The 24,231-nt window shown below is 37.6% G+C and overlaps 1 protein-coding gene across 1 annotated transcript; it reads right to left on the bottom strand.

Annotated features, from left to right (window-relative positions):
• Positions 1-125: 125 nt before the first annotated feature.
• mapk13 (mitogen-activated protein kinase 13) lies at positions 126-12,729 on the bottom strand. The gene is made up of 12 exons (XM_028582470.1): positions 12,511-12,729; positions 10,546-10,675; positions 10,289-10,347; positions 8,528-8,633; positions 7,814-7,843; positions 6,063-6,110; positions 4,887-5,001; positions 4,168-4,239; positions 3,506-3,585; positions 2,026-2,104; positions 1,269-1,442; positions 126-808 (listed from the first exon to the last, which is right to left on the bottom strand). The coding sequence occupies exons 1-12, from the start codon at positions 12,621-12,623 to the stop codon at positions 723-725; spliced, it is 1,092 nt and encodes a 363-aa protein (XP_028438271.1). The 5' UTR covers positions 12,624-12,729; the 3' UTR covers positions 126-722.
• Between the last annotated feature and the right edge of the window lie 11,502 nt (positions 12,730-24,231).

Consider the following 24,231-nt stretch of genomic DNA (forward strand, 5'->3'; position numbering starts at 1 on the left):
GAATAACTAACCGTAATAATAATGAACAATATTATACACCACACAGCAGCCTCTAAATGTACCAGTCAAGTACATATTCAAAAGCTGCTACATACTGGAAAGATCCACACGGGTTGGGCGTAAAATTGTGTGAAGTGTTTTTTAGTAATTAAGTGAAGAACTACAAAGTGATACAAGCAGAGACATGAATAAAACAACTAGTTGCTTTCAGCATCATACACACCTTCATTGTCACACATTCCAGCTGACACTGGTTACATATTAGAGATTCACACAGTAACTGTTAATTGTTTTTGGCCTTTGCTGGTCATGTCTTCAGGGTATTAATTGGCAAACTCCAGACTTTGTCCCTTTATAATAATTTTTAATGAATAACGTATTAAAAAAAAAAAATGCTGTTTTTACCTCGGGCAGTAACATTTACTATTTACCGCAAAAACAAAACGTTGTACACATCTTGTCTAATTTTTTAATTGTAAAACAATATTACAGTAAACCCTGTGACATTTTGTCACAATACACTGATAGGGAATATGTAACATAAGGAGCAATCCACACTTAGGAAACAATTGCACAAAATAATTGAATATAACCACTCTTCAAAATCTAAATTATATCCATGGTAAAAGAAATAAAGTGAATCCATGGTTGGAATATACAAGGGCACCATTGGCTGTATGCTGTGTAGTTTAGGGCATCAGCGCTACAAGACATTCGTCAGGTCACGGAGATATAGTCAGCGTGTTTTTTCTCTTGGAGTCCCGCCGTGGAAACGGCACAAAGCTGTTCACCTCTCTGAAGCATAACCCTGTGGGCAAAAGGGTAAAACCATTTGTTTTCTGCATGTGCTGCATGTCCACAACTCGAACAATAATGTAAACAGAAAGCCAATAAATCCATATTACATTTTAACACAAATTATTAAATACCACATGAACGGAAGACCTAAACAGGATGTTTGCGTAGTTATAAATCATACAATATGGCCTACATGGTAAACACTTAAAAAAAAGAAAATCTCCACTTCAAGCATACAGTTTCACTGTTTTCACACTGTTCCACCGTTTACTGTATGCACAATGAGTGTATTAGTATCTTTCTAATATAACATAAAAATACATTTTAAAAAGCCTCTTTTCTGACAAATTTGTAAAACAACTGTAAATAAATGAGACCATAACTGATAAGGATATATACGACTCAAATCTGCACATAGGTTATATTGTGGCAATTTCTTTAAATATGGTTTTTTATTGTTTTTCACTTACGCTTCCACTCATCCAGGGACAATGTGGCGTTGTCATGGCTGTCATCATATGGCGCAGGTTTAGGTAAGTCATCTGGGTCCCTGAGGCTGTCAAAATATGGGTGCTCCAGAGCTAGTTCGGCTGTGGGTCTCTCGTCTCCGTCCAGAACCAGCATCTTCTCCAGGAGGTCGATACCTGCAAACAGTCAGTGAAACAAAATAATGCAACAAGTTGATCAAAACCATCAAATTGTACATCAGTCAATGTTTTACTGACATAAGCCATTTGGCAGGTTGCTGCAAGTTTTTCAGAAGCAGGAGATTAAATTATGCATACAAGTCCAAAGTACTATTTGTTTTGTGCCTATTAAATGTAACAATTTAAGTTGTTTCCAAAAGATACAAAGAAGAAGGAATTCTACTACTGCCAGATACATTACATTATACCAACTAGAGAGGTTCTCCTGTTCTAGACCTACCTGGTACTGTTTGTTTAGAACAGTAGGCGCAACGTCTAAAATGAACAGGGTACAAAGAGAGTCACTACATCATTCAGAGACAGAACGTAGCAAAAATAACATAAGCAAATGACACAGATGATTACTGTTAACTGTTACTGACAACAACAAGCATTTGATGCCCAACTGCTGTGGCGGACCAGCTCTGTGGACAGCAGTAAGACTGTACTTGTGCTGAATGTGTCTGAAGTGTAATAAAAAGGTAGAAATAAAAACGTGTGGATCAGTCAAGCTTAGGAAAAAGGCTGTGGCTAAACTCACCCATTGCACTGGCTCTGGGGAACAATGTTGAGAAGTCTTTTCTGGGATAGCGAGGAAGGGCCTTAACATAAGTTTTGGCCTGTGTTGTTTAAAGATGAAAGAACAAATAAAATTAAGCACGAAAAACCAAATTTGACTAGATATTAATGCAAAGCAACAGCTCATACTGTATCCCATTCAATGTATGAATATATATATATATATATATATATATATATATATATATATATATCACTTATAATAAACTACTTCATATTCTCCAAAGACAAACATTGATTGTTAGCTATTAGCTTACAAATCATCTGCTTCAGTCTGCAGATGATACAGGTGTTTCTGCTAAATTTAATGAATCATTCATTTAATCATCTAACTTACTGAATTTAAAATATATTCTGTACTAATATGATTGTTTGCTTTGCACCTTGGAAAAATGAAAACATGGAACTGACTGCTTAAGTCTAGATAAGCAATACATTTTGAGATTGGTGCACATTTTATTCCATTCATTATGTATAGAAAAGGACAATAATATATATAATACACACAAATAATAATAATAATAATAATAATAATAATAATAATGACGGAATAGGTAAAGAATTTAACTTGTTTCAGATTGACTGATTGGTAAAGTTATGTTGTGGTTCTTCTTGTGGTGCCCTGTGGATAAAATGTCTGTTTTATTTCCATGTCTTTAAATAGCTTTATTTTCCATTACCCCTTCCATGCTTTTGTTGATGCCCTGACTTCTCCTCTAGTGCCACCCATAGGACATTGTTTATATTTCTACTCCCACTACTGGTAAAGCTCAAAGAATGGCAAAATATCCAGTATGTTGTTTTTGTTGGATGTAAAGTACATTGTAACCTCTGTGAGCTGCTAGTGGGACTTGTTCTTCAGTTTTTCTTATTTGAATTTTTAACAAGTAATTTTACAATACAGTAATATGTTTGATGTATTCGGTACCGTCAAGATGGTAAATCCACCCCACCCCTTATCTCCTCTCTATCATTGTCCTACTATATATATATATATATATATATATATATATATATATATATATATATATATATATATTCCATAATATGAGCAACATACAAAGTAATAACAACCAATAATTAAATGTATGTGAGTTTAAAGGAAGTCAAAGGAGCAAGAGAGGTGGAAACACACCTAGTCCTCCAGCAGAAAGCAAAAAGTCAGAGGTCCACTAATCATAAACTAGCGGGAGTTGTTAATAGTAGTTTCATGAGTTTCAGTGAAGGATTTAGTGTACCATGAGGCATTTTCACTCTTAATCTCTTGGGGAAATCAATTCATACTTTATTTATGCATTAATCTATTCTTTTTAATTTGCCAGCTTTAAAAGGTCATGAGTAGTAGCAACATGTCAGCCACTGGAATCAGAGATTTATTTATAAAAAAAACATCCCAGTCTCATAACATGCATGTATAATTATGACAGAGTAATTTGTCCTACCTCTGGACTGTCCAGCTTCTGTATGAACTCTGCTCCAGGTACTCCAGTCACTTTCATGATCTGAGTCAGCTGGTCCATGTCTGGTAATAAAGCGTTACAATTGAGGATTTTTTAACCTTGGATGTCCTGGTGGTTCAATAAGCAAACGTCCACTCAGAAGCAGTGAAAAGTAGGGTTTCCATGCAGGTCCATAAAACAGAATAATGAAGGAAACTAAGTCACAAGTGACAGCTTTATTTGCTAGGAGACGCTATGTATAAGTAAAGGGCATCAAGTGCAAAAAAGAACATTAAAAAGTCAATATAAAACATGCAGAAAAAGTATGTAATATAGTGCAGAATTAGCTGCATTGGATCCTGCCTGAAGAATATATGCTTGCAGCAAATATTTTTGCTGCATGTAATATACAGTGATTGCCTTTTGTTTTCCATTCTGTACCTGATTTATAGTGCCCATCATCAAATGAAACTGTCACTGTTTAATCAAGTGGCTTTAATCACCTTTATATTACAATGATTTAATAAAGTGATATTAAAACTGAATGTGTTGTCATTTCAGAATCCTACATTACATATTCATTTCCTTATACTGAAAATCTCCATTATCTGGCATTACACAGGCTTCAAAAGTCCAATAAACCGGCAAGGCCAATGAAAGGATACAGTCTCTCCCTTTGAAAAGGGTTTTTCCATTGATCATTTCTGCCATGATACAACCCACAGACCAGATGTCCACTAGAAAAAAAAAAAAAAGCAGAAAACAATTGAGTGAGAACCTATGCAGAATACACATCACTACGAGTTTTTTTTTTTTACTTAAGCTCAGTGCAGTACAAATAAGGAAGGTGGCATTTATATGCCACAGCAAAGTTCCTTAATCACAATAGAGTGCAGAATCTACTGTGCTGTTTATATTGGGGAATACTTGGTGAGTAATACAATCCTACAAAGGGTGCAAACTTGCCAGAGTTGCTTTTTATGTTACATCCCATTCGGTAGATGCTGTTTACAAAATGCAAAACCACTATCTCCTAAAGAAACATAAATCCTGGGAAAGTCAGTTTCACTGCAGCGACAGCTTTATCATTGTCATTGAGTCTGAGCACTACCGGGCTACTGTCAGACCCATCTTTGTCAACTGCTAACAGATTAAGGGAAAAAAAGATTTATTGTCCAAATGATACCAATGCAACTTCAAATGCATTTCACACACCAATGACAGGATGATAAAAACTGCTGACCCATAAAGTACCAAACAAGCCACCTCTTAAAGAAAAAAATCCCTGTAACTGGAGTTGGGATGTTTTCACACGACAAACAGCAAAAAGTAACAAGCCAAGTCAATACTGTGATGAAAGGAAGGACGGATAGAATTGTCTTGCCAGTCTGGGTGTAGTGCATCCAGTTCAGAATGACCTCAGGTGCCCGGTACCAACGTGTCACCACGTAGCCTGTCATCTCAGCATCAGTACTGCGAGCCAAACCAAAGTCCAGGATCTGCATTGGAAGCCAAGAAACTGATCACAGTCTGGAACATGAACACTGTGCATAACAAACATCTGTAAAGTTAATTTATTGTTTGATAAGGGGTTTACATGCTTGCCAAATGTGTGGACACTTAATGAATATATAGATTGATATTGTCCATAATGTTTCCAATGTTTAAAGATATTTTCATAAATCAATAACATTAACATTTAAGTAAGAATCAAATCTGTCTAGTAACAAAACAACTAGGGTTGGGTACCGTTTGGACGATTCCGATGCCAAACCGGTACTTTTAAAAACGATTCCGATTCCTAACCAATTCCTAAACCGATTCTTGAAAACTCCATAAAAGAAAGGCTCTTTTCTTTTTTTTTTAAATTGAAAATTATTTCAATTTAACAATATATTAACGTTTTAAAGTACTTAAATATATAATAAGTAAACCTAAGTCACCTAATAATAATAATAATAATAATAATTTATACTTTATTAATCCCGCAAAGGGAAATTACAATACCTAACACTTAACTACAATAATTTAACAAATAACAGTTACACTATTAACAAGTAACAACAAAATCATTGTTGTTGAGTTGAGACTACAGAGAAAGTGTGATATTTTTACGTCCGTTTCGGAGCGTGTACAAAAACCAATCTATCAGCAGTGATTGTAGAGTGCATGTCGGGGGAATAGTGCGGACACATGCTTCACACCGCGAGCGGGCACGTGCACCACTCGGCTTAAAAGGGAGAAAGAAAAAAGAGTCTGCCGCTGTCTGGAGCAACAGAGAGAAAATATTTCAGTCGGAACCAAAATGATGAACCAAAATTTCCATTCTAATCCGGTCCGAATACTACCGTTTGCGTAGGAACCGGGTCGAACCGGGTTTTGGTACCCAACCCTAAAAAAAAAATCCATATCCGGTTTCCCATATATTGCTAATTTGATAGTATATCTTGTATTCATTACTTTTCTTTTGTACCTGCTGAATCCTAATATTTTGCTGCCGCAGCAACCCTATCATTTCAGCTTTGTCATGTTTTCTTGTGTAATCATTAAAAGTACAAACCTTCAGTTCACAGTCTTGGTTTACAGCCAAGTTTCCAGGCTTAAGATCCTGTAAAAGAAAAGGAGCTGAGTGATGGTAACTTATTGCAAATAGTGATTAACAGCAAATTATAGTGTTTGTACTGTGCAGTTTCAAAATTGGGATCGGGAAGAGCCTTAAGCCACAACACTTTCAGTATAGTACCCCTAGAACCTGTATGTAACTCATACGGACATGCACCTAAACAGCAGATCTGTTTTGCATTTCCACCGCAGACTTTACTCTTAAATGTAGACGGGGTTGTTACCGGAAGGTAATAGCTGCGTCAACCATGTAAGAAGCATGTTGTTTTTAGTTTGTACATTTCCTCCTGCATTGCTCGAACATGTGTTGGAAGTCGTAGACAGCCACGCACTGAGAACTGATGAAGAGGAACGTCTGCATCGATCAACATACTGCAGTGTTTCTAGCTCCACCTTTTAGTATCGAATCAGTGTTCTGGATAGGAAAAGTTCTACTGGTACCAGCCACAACTTTTGACAATGGAAAACGCAAAAATAACCGTTCTAATGTGTAACGAACTGAACTGAACCAGACTGCTTGGTGGAAACGCAGTCTTAAGCATAATTTATGGTTCTGCCGAGGCCCACTTAGAGCTTTCGCCATAACCTGCGTAAGTGGCCTAAAGTTGTAACATGGAGTTACATTTTTCGAGAGGTGCACGTCAGGCTACGGTAGGGTCCGTGTCTCCGTGTCTCCTAAGTACGTAGCCACGACGTAGATTTAACGCAGAAGCATAAATCACGCTTTAGTGCTTGTAGTTCCTGTGGCCTAACATGGCTCAACTGTATGCCTCAATGGCTGAATACTGTGGGGATTTTCAACAGGTATTCAATGGTCTGACTCAACTATGAGCTGACCATAACACTCACTGCAGCATTTCCGCAGAGTCACTCATACAATACTGTGGCATAATGTGTGATAAGTGTGGCACTGTTAGTGAGTGTTGATAACACCTTAAACTGTGTTAGGAATTACAAGAGTAAAAACAGGGTAACACTGACTGAATCAGAGTGTGCATGTTCATATTTTCTTCAGTCTAAACACACAGTTAGCTGATCTAAAACACATGTTCATAGCTCAACCACCACAAACTATAGCTTAGTTAATAATTAGGTAATTATGTTTTGATCAAAACGTGAAAAAAGGCTACATTGTCCTGTAAATGCTCAAGATACATTTTCATAACAGTGCATAACCATTAGTGTGTCTGAAAATCTACTACTTCCCTGCAAGGGAAACAAAAAAATAGTAGATTTAACAGTAGATCTTGCTGCAAACATTAGTACTATATGTCTTTGGACTTTTGTGTTCTTTTTGGCAACGTTTTAAGTCTTTGGGCATCAAAGAGATTTCACACACACACATCCACTTAGCACTGGTGCTGACGGGTGTGGCCTAACATCTCTCAACATGCAGTCAGACATCGGAGAGTCAACTCATCCTACCGGTTAGGGCAGGGTTTTATTTTAGTCAATAACAATTACTAACGAAATCAACATTCCCATGTATGTCTGCAGTACAGAAAGTGCATGTGTTTGTTATCTGAGCCAGTACAGTACAAATCACTGCACACACTCCAAGTGCTTCATAATAGCCTGTAAAGAAACATTTATCATAGGTCAAAATTTTCCCAGGATAAATCTTATTTTTTATTTTTTTACCTAAGCTCGAATGTCAACTCTCTACAGTGACATTTGACTTGTACTTACCCTATGGATGATTCCAGCCTTGTGAATGTACTGCAGAAAGGGAGAGACAGAGCAGGTAGCAGACATTAGTATTGCAGTCACATCCAAAATGTATTTATGCTATATGTTTACATAATGGTTTTATTAGTATGCCTGTTTTCACTATGAGTTCCCTTGACAACTCTGTAATATAGTTTAATATAGTATATATAGTTTATTATATTGCATTAATCTGTCTTTACTTTTCAAATAACGTTTAGTACCTCTCTTCTATTCTATAACTGTGTATATTTGTGTTGTATTAACTCATTTAAGGCACAAAATGTTGACGCTCCACTGCACCCTTCATTATATAATTATAGTTTTACTATTTATTCTCTTTAGTTATATTTCTTTATTGTTTGATTATATCTGTGTCTTGTACTTTTCCCCTATCCCTTACTGCTGCAACACTGAGAGTTTCCCCATTGTGGGATTAATTAAGGATTTTGAATCTTGAATCTTTGATATATATATATACACATGCATATAATTGAAGTGCAGACAATTCTCTAAACTTATTGTAGCATATATTAAAATACAGTACAATTCTGGCATGAATGTGTTACATGATAACCTTGGAACGTATTCAGTGAGGTTTTAATAAGTTATAATTATGTTTCACTAATGTTCTCATTATGTTTCATAATAAAATTGTGCGTTTCTAAGCTAGAAGGTCAGCTTTTCCCAGCTCACCCTGAGTCCACAGAGCATCTGGTAGACGAGAAACTGGACTTTGTCTTCTGTGAGATGACCTCGCACCTTCGACAGGTCAGTAAACATGTAAGGCATCACCAGGTAGCTGAGAAAAAGAGAGGGAGAGTGATTATTGTGTTTTTAGCCACACCCTGTTAATGCTGTAATCCATGACTTTTTATACTTTGATTAAGGAGCTTAGGGTACTTGTGTATGTTTATATAACACTCATATTTCATAAAACCTTCAATATACTCTTCCTCTTTGCAGTATCCTCCTAATTTGCTGCTGCAAAAGTCTAATTTAGGGCTGAATAAGATCATAAAACCTATGTGGCAACAGTTAGAGAAGGTACTTTCCGGTTTCAACATAACGTCCCTGTGCACAAAGTCCATAGAGAAACAGTGTTTGGAATAACGCCGTTTAAAAGAACGGCGTTAGGTAACGACGTTATTTTTTCAGTAACGGGGTAATCTAACTAATTACTTTTCCCGTCGTTACAACGCCGTTAACGTTACTGGACATTAAATGCGGTGCGTTACTATGCACTGATTGAATAAACTGTGTAATCCGAACGCAACCCTGGCACGCAGCTAGTGAGGAGGTGGGTTAATAACGAGGTAAGCGATTATGATTGGCTAAGGCAGAGTCATGTTTCATGGTAGCCAATCAGAGCCAGTGTTTTTACACACACGGCAGCACACACGCAAGCTAAACAGAGATTCGATGAAGCAGCATAGATGGCGAGTCAGGAGCAATTCGATGAAAAGTTGGCGTTTTCAAGGTGGAGATATAAGCACTACTTCAAATTCATTGTGGTCAAAGGCAAGAACGTGCATGTAATCTGTACATTATGTCCAGGAACGAAGACTTTGTCGACATCCGTTGTAAGCAACTCTAATTTAATGATGCATCTCACAACGACACGCATCTAAAGCTAGTGGCCAAAACACCGATACCTCCACCACAGATGATAGCTCGCCATCCTCTAGCAAAGAAGGACTCGGAGCAAAGTCCTCCAAGCAGCAAAAGCTAGATCTTTCTGCCTCAAAACAAAAACCTATGACACAGGCTGAAGTCAACCGTATGATAGGCAGGTATGTGGTTTAAAGTAGGCCTATGTGTGTCATATAAGTTTATATGGAGCAACTTTTTTTTAACAGTAACGCAAATAGTTACTTTCCCTGGTAACGAGCTACTTTTATTATAGAGTAATTCAGTTACTAATTCAGTTACTTTTTGAAACAAGTACTGAGTAACTATAACTAATTACTTTTTTAAAGTAACGTTCCCAACACTGTAGAGAAATAAAGAAATGCTTTTCAGAGTTTGGTGTGGAACAACTTGACTGGCCTGCATAGAGCCCTGACCTCGATCCTATTCATTCCCTTTGGATGAATTGGGACGGCGACTGTGAGCCAGGCCTTATTGCTTAACATTAGTGGCCGACCTCACTACTACTCTTGTGGCAAGAATGGCAGCAAATCCCTGCAGCAAGGTTCCAAAGTCTTGTGAAAAGCCTTCACAGAATACCGGGGGCTGTTATTGCAGCATACTAATGTCCGTGGTTTTAATATGACATGTTCAGCATTTACACAGGGGTGTGCTATTTAGGTGTCCACATACATTTAGCGGTATAGTGTATGATATTACAGCAGACCTTTGCTTCATACTTTTTTGTCCAATGTCCATACTTCTAATGAAAAGAGGCGTTGGCTGTCTTTGCCTGAGGGCTTTGCTAATATGCCAAAAAATACTCACAAGTCCTGCATTTCGTCAAGGCTTGAGGCAGGTGAAAACACATCAAGAAGTCCTATCACCTGATTGGAATGAAAGGGCGACGTGACGAATACAGAGACATGGGAGCAGACGTGAGGAGCTCAAGTATTAACAGGATTATCATATCTAAAATGCAAAATGATTATGGTATTTAAAGGTTCAAAAACAAAATGTCAAATCTACAGTCTGTTAAAGGAAAAAGAAGTAGAAGGAGATGTGTTCGTTTTTTATCTACTTACATTTTCATGCTTCATGTGTTTGAGCAGTCGGAGCTCTCGGTAGGCCCTCTTAGCAAAGATCTCTGACTGGAAGGGCCTGTGGAGCTTCTTGATGGCCACTTTCTCTTTAGTCTTCTCATTTATTGCTGAGCTGTGATGAATAATGGAAAACAAGTCATTAGCTTTGCACTCCCAGTCTGCCTGTGCGTCCTAGTATCACTATGATTTCCCTCTTTTGAAGTCAGAGCAGTGAGAAAATGACAGGACGGTCTATTTTGAGGTTTCACTCAAACAGCAAAGACGTTCTCAGATGGAGGAACTGTAAGTGGGACACATTCTCTAACTGAGTGGAGGGGTCTGTGGTTTATTAAGTATGAATATGTAAATGTTTGGCAACTCGTGATGTGCATGTTTGCAGTGATCTGCAGGGCACCAAATCGTAGGAGGACAGGCTTGTTCGGCTATTTGGAGCCACATCCACCAACACACATTACACACACCACTTGTGCATAGTGTTGTTGACAATGTTGATGCACTAATGTAGGATATTAACGTCAATTCTACATGCAGCAGCTGATCCATGCCAGATAAGCATCCACAATAAATACAGTACATCTCACACATACAGTAGTTATGAAACTGTTGGTTATGCCTCGGTTTATTATTTCTTTCTTTTCCCATGTTTGCAAATTTCTACAAGACGATGAATGAGAGATGTGCAATTTGGCAGAATTACAGATAATGGTGGTGACTTGATCAAAGTTCATCAGATGGAGCTTCTTTTAAAAGGTCAGGCATAATAAGCTTAACAGACCGTCACTCCCAGACTATAATGCTTAAAACCCTGCTAACCACAGTCAGCAGGCCAATATCTGCAGATTTGACAACAGACACACCGCAGTCAGTATAAACACCCTCAATGGGATAAATAACAAAGCTTAGACTGAGTGTGGCCGAACACAAAACTGGCAATAATGCAGTGTTTTCTTAATAAATGTTGAAAGTGAATGTTCAATGGATGTCATCCAGCACATGTGCAACGGAATTATCAAAGTATCCAGTTTGTGGTGCTACAATTTATAAAATGTATATGTTATAGTCTAGATCAGGAATCTTCAACAGGGGGTCCGGGACCCCCAGGGGGTCCTCGGAGTCAATTGACCTTTCAAGATGATCACTAATACATCATAGTAGATCATATATAATATCAAAAATGTAATTGATTACAAATGTATCACCAAATTGCAGCCTTTGTTGACCCTAACACTGATTTCATGTAGTCAGCGTGATAAACAATATGGTACCTGTAAATCAATAATGTCAAGTGATGTAGGGTGTGTCCAATGTATTTATTCTATTTGCTTAAACAAATCAAATGATTATTACACTGAAAGTTGTGTTTCCCCATGGCTTGACGCATGACCCCCTGATCCCTAAAATGTCATTTAATTGCTATGGTACTATATGCAAATATACAATATGCTGTTTAAATATGTATTATGCAATGTGCCCATTATCTGTTAAATGTGGCTTCCAAAATGTACCTTGTATGTACCTGCATTAAGAAATGAACGTGGAAAGTGGCCATCTTTAATATTGACATACTAAATAGCTACATCTCCTCTATTGTTGTATAGCTAGACAAATACATATAAGTTTAAAACGTACGTGTTATGCGATATATAGTCTTCGTCCTAGCACATGCTGGTAGGATGCTCTATAAGGTGTCAGGTGTTATAACTTTAAACATGAATCGCTGTGCCATCAGTGTACTGGTGTAACGTACACTACAGTACACTAACGTTACAGGATATAACCATAACCCAGGCCCAACACAGGCTGCATGCAGCCAATGTAGCTAACGGTAATGAATGTTGGGCTCCGACTAAACAGTATTCATACACAGTCCGGTTCCAACTACGACACACACATCATACAGCGTAAACACACTTCATACAGCTTGAGGTAACGTTAAACGACACTTACCATACAGAGCCATACGCCCCGGTCCCTATCTGTTTGAGCCGTGTGTATTTCTCCGGGACTTCCCACACCGTGCTGTTAATTTCCTCACGGGAGAAATGTGCCCGAGCCTCCATGATCAAGAGGAGAAGGCGAAGCTAGAAAAAAAAAAGTTCCTCCTGTAAGCCTGTCACTTGTTCAGAAGGTAAAGCAAATACTGCCTAAATACGAGACCACATAACCTGCCACTTACTTCCGTTAGAGGTTTTCAAATTAATGTCCGTTAGACGGCTGAGATGCTGCTCAAAACAGCGCAAAACAAACTAATGCCTCAATTTCATATTATTCAATTAATAATTCTAAAAAGTCTGAAAATATTTAGTCTGTGCTATTGTTTGACTTCCTTGTTTTATAAGATTATCATTTGATTTTCCTTTGACTTTATAGGCCTATATTTTCAGTATGCATGGAACAAAACTTTATTTTGAAGGCAAAATTATTACATTTCCTGTCTAAACTTGACTGTCTCCCGTGGGCTTTACTCGGCACCACAGCATAATGATGTCTCTCAGTAAACTATAGTCACAGTATTAGAACTAGACAAGTAACCTGGATGACTACTTAACATGTAGCCTCACGTACAGTAGTCTTCCTACATTTCACTCTAAGCTTTATCCCCCGTGTGGAAAACTACCCAATGATGTGACAAAATTTGAAAGGCTGCTTGCTGAAACATGTCAATATGACTCGATTTGCTCCCACCCACACACAGTAGGTGTTACTTGTCATGAATAATTAGGCTACTGTAAATTGCCAGAAGTTTATGAATCATAGCAGCTTACTGCAGGACATCGCACTTACAGACATGGACAAAAACATGTAGACTGAGCTATACAATTTTGACTTTGTTCACAAATACTGTAGGTTCAAACCATACATTCATAAATGATCTTTATAAACCATTATTTTTCAAACATCACCCCATTTTAGGTTTATGATATTCAACACTATATTTAAAAAAAAAAAAGAGTTTTATTCCTGTACTATATTATAACTATAATATTATATAGGCTACATATTTTGTTAGATCAGATGTGGACAAAGTAGGCCTTCGTGCATTTGGAAACACAAGGTTATGTGAGTAAGGTGAATTTGTATTTTCTGTATGTCTTATGTTAGTCTCATTACAGTCCATGTTATCAGTGAAGGTGTAAGCCTATTAATAATCATTTTATTTGATTAGAGAATGTCTTTGTGTATGTTAACACAAAGGCGCGAAGATGGTGAATATAAAATCTAATTCAAATGTTAGACAGTCAAAAAGGAAATTAGTGAAATAAATGTAAAATGTGTAATATTCAGTTGTATTTATCTTGTATTTTATGGGACTTGAGTCAACAGCTTTCATGTTTTGGGAGCAGCATTTAAAAATAAAAAAGGGATGAGGTGACTGTTTTAAATTAAGATTTTTACTGCAGGATGGCACAAAATGACCATAATATATCTGTGGGGGTTAAAAGGATTATAGATCAATACCAATGACTCAGCCATAACTTGGCCAGTTGTTGAATTTTCTGGCTTTCAAAACCCACTTTCCATCCTGTACTGTGTTTTGGAGAGAAAAAAATCCCACCTATTGGAGTTTCAAGAGCTAATTTCCCAAACTAAACCGGTCTCTGTTTAGTCAAGTGATTAGCAAAGTAGACTACATTGCAACATATAATATCATACAACATAATAAATGTAAAATAAGGTAATATAAATTTGTGGAAGATAGTAATTGCAAAGGAATAATCTGAATGTTCTGGGTTCAATTCCCACTGTGATACATCAACCAATGTGTCCCTGAGCAAGACACTTAACCCATAGTTGCTCCAGAGGTGTGCAGCCTCTGACATATGTAGCAATTGTAAGTTGCTTTGGATAAAAGCATCAGCTAAATGACACATAATGTAATGTAATCATGGTATTAACTTTGTCCACATCACCCACTCATATGTTTGAGTGGTAACCATTAGTTACGGCCATTAGTTACGGTGTCTCCCCTGGCCGTCAGTGACTCATTTTGTAACTGGGCACATTTTACATTTTCTTCTATGTATAGATAATGATTAGTGTCATGTGCAGGTTATCTGCTCTGTATGCAGGGTGTTACCAGTTTCTTTAACTCGTCTAAAAACAGCACTCTCGTCTGTAGCTTTACACGGTGCCACCCTGCATGGGCCTCCCAGATCACAAAAGCATTATTGTATGCCAAAACATCCATTATGTTTTAAAACACTCGAAGGCGCAATTGTGAGGTTTTTCTTAGGCAGCTGTATAGCAGTATAGCAGCATGGCTAAATTGTCCACACCTCTCTTTGTGCCATTATGATTCAGTATGATATCTGGGTCACTGTTAGCCTAACATGGTCATACTCAGATTCTAGTCCCGACCTCGAATGTTGTGGGCTAAGTTCGTCTGGTATCCAGGCTAGTCACAGTGCTCTAGAGCACACGTGTCAAACTCAAGGCCCGCGGGCCAAATCCAGCCCCTTGCAGATTATGAGCATATCAATTTAGGTTCACAATACATTTTGGCCCACCTAGTTGTGCGCCAAAACCAAAAACACGGGAAAGTGGTTTTTTTAACTGCAGTTACGCGACACTCATAGCAGAATTTGGCAGATTTGCCGACTCTGAGAATTCAGAAATTCCATATTTAGGCAGAAAGATTGTTGTCAAAAAAAAAAAAAGGTTTTTGCTTGATTTGCTAAATTCTATGATGGCTAAGGAACATTTTTGCTGACTTATGTAGGGCTTTATGTCGACAAAAATGCAACATAAAGCATAAAAAAATGTCAGAAAAGGCAACAATTTAAATAAAAAGGTGACAAAAACGCCTGAGAAAGCCATAAAGAAGTCGGGGGCAACAAAAACATACAAAAATGAGTACAGCGCTACAGCAATGTCAAAAACGTGCAGTAATACAGTCAAAGATATTTGACATTTTCAATGAAACAAAAGAAAGTCAATAAACTCTCCATGTCCGGCCCTTGAAGTGATTCTCTTTTTCCAGTGTGGCCCTCTGGGAAAATGAGTTTGACACCCCTGCTCTAGAGGAAAAGTCAGGGGATCAACAAAGTCATTATAGTTCGCCCCCTGTGGACCGTGGCTGTCTGTACGAAATGTCATGGTAATCTGTCCAGCATTTATTAAGATTTGTCAGTCTGGACCAAATTGGTGGACTGACTGACAGACAGAAAGACCTTACAGCAACACTGGTAGCTGATAACCGTTACTCCATCTATCTATCCATCCATTTTCTACACCTTCAGTTCTATGCAGGGGCGCAGGAACTGGAGCTCATGATGGCACACACAACATTCACCATTAGGTGCAAATTAGTCTTAAATTGCAAGACCTATCTAGGTGCAAATATAAGGTGACAAGACAAATACATACAGACTATAGACTTTAGACTATAAAATAAAGAGGAAAGCCTTGCAGACACAAGCAGATTTGAGGACCAAACCCAACGCCTTTTTGCTGTAACCACTGTGCCACAGTACAGTACAGCTACAGTATTTTAAAATTCAATAAACCTCAGATGCATTCATAAAACACATTAAAGCCCAATGTCATGATATAACCTCCATGCATGTGGTTTATGATGGGCACCCTCCTCTTATGTAACATTTAAAAGAATAATCCACTAATGGCTGGAGCCAATGATCTTCAAAAGACAATTCAGCACCTGGGACAGACTCAATGTACAAAGTAATAGTCTTACTGTAAAATGAACCAAATAAGCTAAAAGTTTCCTTCACCTTGTTATTTACCTTGACCAAAGGCTCGAAAGTTTGAAGTATATTCTGGCATCCACACTGTCCCTCTGTCCTCCTCTGGAGGATATATGCATTTGATTTATTGATTCCACTCTACCATTGATGCACATTATGAGTATGTCTGCATACTCCTTGTTCTATGTAATTACTTTACATGATACCTGCAGGCTTTTCCAAAATTGAGAAATCCGAATTGACAGAAATCTGCAGTCTGTCTGTTGTTGCCAATATTGATCATACATCCATTTGCTCTTTGCTATTTATTTGCATTTTGTCAATATTTTTGGGTAATTTCCGAAAATAGTTTTCATCAACTGTTTGAAGAGGGCCTCTGTCACTCTGTATGGGTAAATGTCAGTGAAATTCCACATTTTACAGATATTTTTGGAGTCATTGAGATGCCAAAGGATTGAGATTAACTTCTAGTGAGCGAATCACATCAGCTACTAGCAGAAAAGTTATGGCAGATGTGTCAGTTGCAAGTTGGCTATAGTAGAAGGAATTTGCCAGCATGTTGTGATATAACAGTTGTTTAGAGGGAGAACATTTCCTTTTATAGAAACATAATAGTTCAGAATATGTGTAATATGAATAATTCAATGATATTCATGCCATGTCTAAGAGTCAAATAAAAGGAAAATGAATTCAGTAAAATAATGATATACTATTGCATATTTAATATCACCCACACAGTGATTGACAATTTAAAGTTTACATTACAAAGGCGGCAAAAGCATAGATAGATATAGCATAGAGATAGTTATCTCAATCTATCTGGATTCATGTTATGAAACAATGAAACAATGAAATGATGATCCCATTTTCAAAAACACAGCATCACATATTCTATAAACCCTGCTAAGCCTGCCACATATGCTTTGAGCTATAAGTCTGTTTTGAAATGGTACTTTTACAAGATGTACCAGATTGATGGCATCAGCTGCTCCTGATCCTACTAAAAATGTCTCTAAGTCCTAGTAAATCTCACTTTGGCTGTGTGAATAAAAGCTATGGATGTGAAAATGTGAAAAGACGTCACACCAAGGTTGCAGCTTAATATTTTCTGTAAAAGATCTAAATAGACCACAAGATGGAGCTAAAGGGCCACAAGATGAGCTATGTTGCATTCAGGCCATTTTATCACATCAGTGACCAGTGCAGCTTTGTTTAGGCATAGCTGTGTGTACTGTTTTAAATCTGTTCATGTGTTAACTGCTTAGAAAAATAAAATAAATGTGTTTGGGCCTGAGTCATGAAGCGGTAATCCACAAATCCATATTTTTTCTTGAATTTTATTTTGATGAAATTGAAGTTTATGTAGGAGCTGCTCATCTTTTAGCATATGTGGCTATCCCTGTTAACGCTAACTACCAAGTGCTTTTGTTTATTCATGATGATGTGGGAATGTAAAATGCATCACTTCCTACGTGCAGGAGGTTTATTCCCAGGAAAGATCTTCCAGACACTAACAATAAAGAACAGTGAATGTAAAAGCTTTCATAGGTTGAATCATTACTCTGCTTTCATTATTGTCAACGGAAACAAAAAGACTGAATGAGATAGTAGTAGATGACACATTTATTTATGTGAACATGTCACAGAGTATTATTTTAAAAGTAAAAGCCTCTGAGCGCTACATTGCATCAGCTTCCTTCACAATGTGGAATGGTAGATAATAAAATAACATGGCATGTCCTCTATTCTTGCTTGTGATGCAGATATTATGGTGGCGTATATGTGACTCAAGACAAAGTCAGACACATACACACACGTACCTATACATCACTGCAAACATAAATGCACACGCACACCAACAGTCATACAATCGTGCAGACACTCAGAGTGTGTCGTTCCTCCGTCATTTGTGCTTCAACCCATCTGCCAAAATCCTCTCAAGCTAAATCAGACTTGACATTTTCCAACACTGAATCAGCAGGGAAAGTAGGCTAGCACGTAGATGGTACAACTAGAGAGACATAGGAAGGAAGAGAGAGAGAGGCAAAGAAGTTTGTTTCACAAAAGGCCACGGGTGGAGGAAGACCACCAGAGCACACAATGGCATTAACTTAATGAGTCTTTACATAGTAATTAAAGGTTCCCCACTGGATGATACTCTGTCGATCTGTACTGAATGAGTATTAATTATTAGTATCAATCACTGATGTTATCTGTGGGTGTTACTTGGTTAAGAAGGGAGACGGGCAGACAGTGGCATTTAGCTGTGATTAATGAAGTGACCTTCCCTACAGCCTTGGCTGAGATCTAGAAAAATCTATTCCATTTCAAAGTGACCTCCGGGTGGGATGGCTGGTTGGAACACCCATACACTCTGCATCCAAATGCAACAAAACACACACACAAGCATGCACACACAGGCACACACAACCCTCACCATAAGGACTGCAGAGATGCAGATGCAAATCATCAGAAATGAATGTCCGAGGAAGTCACATCAGATGAACCACACTGTCTTCCAGTCAATCATTGCTCTCATATTCAGCTGATTCTGACATATGACTGAAGATTGTTGTCATTGTAGCTAAGTTTAGCGCACTGATATTATTCCTCAAAGCTTTAGCACACCAACCACTGGCATGCAAATGTGATGGTGGCAGAAGTGGTGATGATAATGATATTAATGGGTGCCCAAAGACTTTAACTAAGAAATTTCCATATTTTGTCCCACGGGCCTCAGTTGGTAGAGCATGGCATTAACATTTTTATATTGGTACCATTCCCACTAGAACAGGACAAGCCAAGCATGTAGGCTTTATTCATTCCTCACATTGGAGAACAGTCAAGAAGAACCAGGCTTTTCACATGGAAAGGTTCACAAAGACACATGGAATATTTTAGAATGTGCGTACATGTATGTTTAAATTATGGACAATAATTAGCAATTTCATTTTAGTCTATTTTAGTACGTTAAAATGTTTTACATGCAGAATGCTCTGGTTAAGTTCTGGCACAAAATAGGGAAAACAGGAGATAGGGAGGTACGTATTATTATACTTTTACTGCCATTTTGCATTTCTCGCGCTACAAAACCCTTTGATTTTACTGCATGATTTTCTGCCATTTGCAGGAAATTGGATGTTTTATGCTTTTATTTCATGCTATTGTATGCTTTTTGAACTGTACAAAGATACAAAGATGATAGTTTAAGAGAAGCTGAGATAGGAGTAGATGGGATAAGTACTTATTTAGTGACCCTCATAAACATCAGTATAACTATAGCTGATATGGCTATGGTATGGATAGATAGAGATAATGACTAATAATATCAGTCATAAATTAATACAAATACAGTAAAACCAACACAAATGCCAATCCATTTCACATGAATCTGCATATTGCTGTGCCATAATTAATTTTCTTACTTTTGACTTACTTTTGCAGTATTCTTTTTTTACAAGACATTTCGACGTGTCACAGTTGTAAATACAATTAATAATGGCTGAATTCCATTTAGCTGCTTCAGTTTCAGGGTCCTGGTGCATGCTGGCTCCCTGTATGACTTCACCAACACAGCCATTGTTAATGTTTTTTACAACACCTGGGCTTTTTCTACTACAACAAGTCAAAATGCCACTAATACCAAAAAATAATAATCAAAACATAGAATTGGGACATCCATGCATATTCCAATATGTTTCTGACCTGAGCCGACTTATCCATATAACTCAAACATCCCTCAAATTCATTTGGCCATTTGGAGGCAGTGAAGCAAACTTTGTTAACATCTGACATACTGACACATCTGGGAAACCCAAACAATGAGCAAAAAGAGGCTTAAAAGTTTCATAAAGCTGGTGGCTGGGTTGGCTCAGTGGGTAGAGCAGGCGGACATATACTTGGAGGTTTATGCCTTGATGCAGATGTCCAGGGTTGGAATCCAACCTGTGATGATTTCCTGCATGTCTTTTCCCTTTCTCAGCTAGCTGTCCTGTCAAATAAAGGCGGAAAAGCCTTTAATAATGGTGTTATTCAGTTTGGACTTGCAGACAGCTGTCATGGAGTATCAACCTTCATATCATCTATGATGATCAGGACTCAGACCATGAGCATTTTACAATCCCAAATGTGTCCATTCCATTTACACGACCACCTGGCTCTCCTTCCGTCTGACCCAGCATCAGGTCAGCCTGGATCATCTCCTAATGAGGATGAAGAGGAAAATACATTAGTTAAAATAACACTCCAAGCATTGCAGATGTTACATTTGTTTTTGTCACAGACGAACATTTGGTAACAGATGGGTAATACACGCACATACACACAAACAATGCCAGCAATATCTAACTCACTAGCGCTCATCTAAACAGCGATTACCATCTTGTATGAGGCTGGTGCGCTGCCCAGACGATGACAGCTCCTCATACAGTACAGCAAGTCCCTGCGGTGCCACTATACCAAGCCTCAGATGCATGCAAGTCATTGTGCCATTGTGCCGGCTGGCTGCCACTGTAGCAAAGCGGGCCAATTCTAATAGTATACATGGCATGTAATTGCTGCATTTCTGGAGTGTACGGCAATAATGGTCTATAGAAGGTTGTTACTGGGGTGACCCTCAGCATAATGACCCAACTCAGGCTTTAAAAAGCATTCAGGACATTGACTTTTCAATCATGAGTGTGAGACTGAGGGAAAAGGAGATAATAATGAGTATTAGCCAGGCTAGTGTATTCATTTGTGAGAATAATGTCCCAAATAGTGTCAGAGGTTACAGAGCTATGTAAGTGAGAGGATATAATAAGACAAGCGTTCATGTCTGCAATATGTCCCTGTCTATATATTCAATGTGGCTTAAATGGTGATTTTATTGCAGTAACAGTGGAACAATGTGGTGTTATTAGACTACTCTAAGGAGAAAAGTGCAGCTAGTGCTGATCAATAACATTTTACAATCAACCCTTAATTGCCCTGGTAGCCAATGAAGTGAAGCTAAAATGGAGAATAAGACTGTCTATTCCACACAGCTCCCATCAGGAAAACAGCTGCGAATTTTTGGACAAACTGTAATCTGGATATAATCTGCTGGGTTCAACAGCTTTCCAGGGAGCCGTAATGAAGTAGAAGCATTGGTTGCAGTTTCAGCGGTAAGTCAATGACAGAAAATCTCTAGTGTTGTAAAGTTATAGAAAACACAGCACAATGGCCTTAATGTATTTTTTCTAAACCTATATAATAAAAATAATTCTGGTTTTGTTCAAACAGCAGGCATGGAAGGCCAAATGTGCATATGATGAAGGGTATAACTCATTCCTCTTGTAGTATATAGTATAATTACAGTTTATTACAACTTTGGTCTTTTGGTCATCATCTCTATCAGTTATGATAACATTGTACTCACCAAGTAGCGATAACATACGATAACACAAGCATTCAGATGGTCAGACAAGACAACAGTATCTACAATCCAAACCACTTTATGTGGAGGTAAAACTGAAAGTGAAACAGATAGGGTAATCATTTCACAGCCCCCGTTTGTTTTGTTCTCCAAATAAATTTGGCTAAGCTGGAGATTTATTTAAAACTTGTCTGCCAAATGTCAGCAATTAACTTGATTGTGTACAAACTTACTATAACCGATGGACAAAACTACAAAATAACAACCACGTAGTAAATAAACCAGAATCATCCTCTAATTATGTCATTAATTTGTTAAAATAAAGCCTACTTGTAGGTTTGTGGATATGGATTATGGTTACCTTTCCTGTCCAACATGTGCTAGTAACAAGTAGGATTTCCTGCTGCTTATTTGGTGATTTTGTATTTTTATGATGACGTTTCCTAGTTACATTGCTTTACAAAAGACACCATCAGTGACAGAGAAGGAACAGTATCTGCCATGTTGTGCAATGTTGCTGTCAACAGTCTTGTCCTTGTTTGCTGTGCTCTTGTTTCCACAAATTTTGTTTTTGACAGTTACAAAATACCAGACAGCAAGACAGCAGGGCTGGAACAACACAGGGCTAATAACCATAATTTTAGATTCAGCCATAATCATCTATAGGAAATATTTTTTTATATACAGAAAACAAGTAAGATAAATTGGCTTATTGCTACATGCAGTATCTTCTGGGTTTAGAGACAGTTGCATGTGAGTAACAAATCAGTAACACTACACAGTTATTAAAGAATAATGTACATGTACAAAAAGACCCAGAATGGACATCAAGGGAACATTTTACACAATCAATATCTATAAAGAGGAACTGTCGTTTATTGAGTTATAACAGCACAAAAACTCTACTGGGTTTGAGAAAAATGTGTCTTTTCAGTTGTTTCACGGGCCTTGTCCTGGCACATAAGAGACTGTGTAAAATTTAAATCTACCGCAACCCATCAGAAACTGCCAACTACCATTCCTTCTTGACAACATTAAGAGCCACCAACCTTGTGAACACTAAAACAGTGAGGTGTTTCTTGATGTCTTAGTTGTCATTATTATGCTGCTTCTACATAACATTGTATTGTCATGCTATCTGTGATTATTGTCATGTTATTGTTGATTCTGTGTGTCATAAGAGCTGTCTCTCTTGTCTCTATGTAGTGCAGGCTGTTTGTATTTGCTTTTCTTTTTTTTTTTTTTTTTTTTTTTTTGCTTTCAATCGTTTGTATTTTAAGTGCTTTTCTTCTTAATGTCTGTGCTTTTAACTAGTGCCTGGGGACTACAGATGAAAATTAGCTGGCTAACTCTGGCATATTTTCAAAAATGTTATTAATATGCACAGGAAGACTTCTAATCACTGCAATCACGACTATCTTTCCCTAAATCATTTCAGCTGTTAAGAGGTGTTCACTCTTCAGTAAACCAATCAGAATTGGCCACAAATTCATGATCCAATCACAGCATGACATCCTGCTTTAAATGTCACTCTCCTTGCTATCAGCTGGCTTCTCAGGCAAACGTGCAACCCTCCTCCCTTCCACCTCCGGGCATCATCATCCACTGCAACCGGAGTCCCTTTCCGGCAGACAGGTCCTTCGTTCGGTCTTCTGGTTCCCTCTCCGCCATCACCAGTGTCTAGGCTCCATCGGGGGGAAATATGTCTGTTTCTCTACCCCTTTAAATATTTTAATGATGGAGTCTAATCCCCAAAGACTTTGTACATTTCATGTACATTTCATATTATGTTTATCTACAATACATATTTGCATATCTGCAACAAAGTCTCTCCTGATTGTAATAAAGTAATAAACTAATCTAAATATAAATTTGGTTTTTAATAGCCAGTGTTTAGGATTACTGGCAGAAATGGAATCTAAAAACCATAGAGTTTTTGTTATATATACATGTATACTTTGAATTCTTTGGTCCATTTTAATATTAGTGGTGTTTTTTTAATTCATTCCTGTGGCTATGGGTACTCATTCAATAATTTCTGTATGGATTAATATAGACAGTAGAGATAATATGGAAACATTACTGACAGTTATTGTGGGAAAATGAGGGAGAAGCAGCAGAGTAAGTAGATAAGGCATGTAGACATATGAAACAAAGAGAATTACCATGATGAGTCACACGACTGGCAGCACATTTTGAACATCACAGATTGATGATACACATAACTGAATACGACAATGTGAGGGTGTTTATTTTCTTAAGTTTTCCATCCCCTTAGTCTGAATTTGCATGCTGATAGAGCCCATTAGCTCTCATTATGCCTGTTGATTGAGTTTACAAAACAATAAAGCGTGTAGGCTTTTTCATTCCTAAATTGAAACTTGATTAAGAGAAACCAATGACTTGTAACATCTTTCTACTCCAAACACTTCATTTGTCATCTCAGTAAGTGGTGTTTCAAATACATTAGAGTCATTCATATACAAGCTTCTACAGAAAAAAAACAACAGTTTTGTGTGCGTTGAGTGCGTTAGCTTTGTTGCTGAAATGTGCTATATAAATAAAGCT

This window comes from Perca flavescens, chromosome 7 (genome assembly GCF_004354835.1).
Source record: "Perca flavescens isolate YP-PL-M2 chromosome 7, PFLA_1.0, whole genome shotgun sequence".
Classification (NCBI taxonomy): Eukaryota; Metazoa; Chordata; class Actinopteri; order Perciformes; family Percidae; genus Perca; species Perca flavescens.

What these genes read in the sequence shown, in the direction of transcription:
- mapk13 (XM_028582470.1), bottom strand. Translation starts at nt 12,623, where the DNA reads ATGGAGGCTCGGGCACATTTCTCCCGTGAGGAAATTAACAGCACGGTG. An exon ending in ACCAAGACTGTGAACTGAAG is followed by an intron (nt 5,002 to 6,062) that starts GTTTGTACTTTT and finishes CTTCCAATGCAG; the next exon opens with ATCCTGGACTTTGGTTTGGC. An exon ending in AGAAGCTGGACAGTCCAGAG is followed by an intron (nt 2,105 to 3,505) that starts GTAGGACAAATT and finishes TAAACAACACAG; the next exon opens with GCCAAAACTTATGTTAAGGC.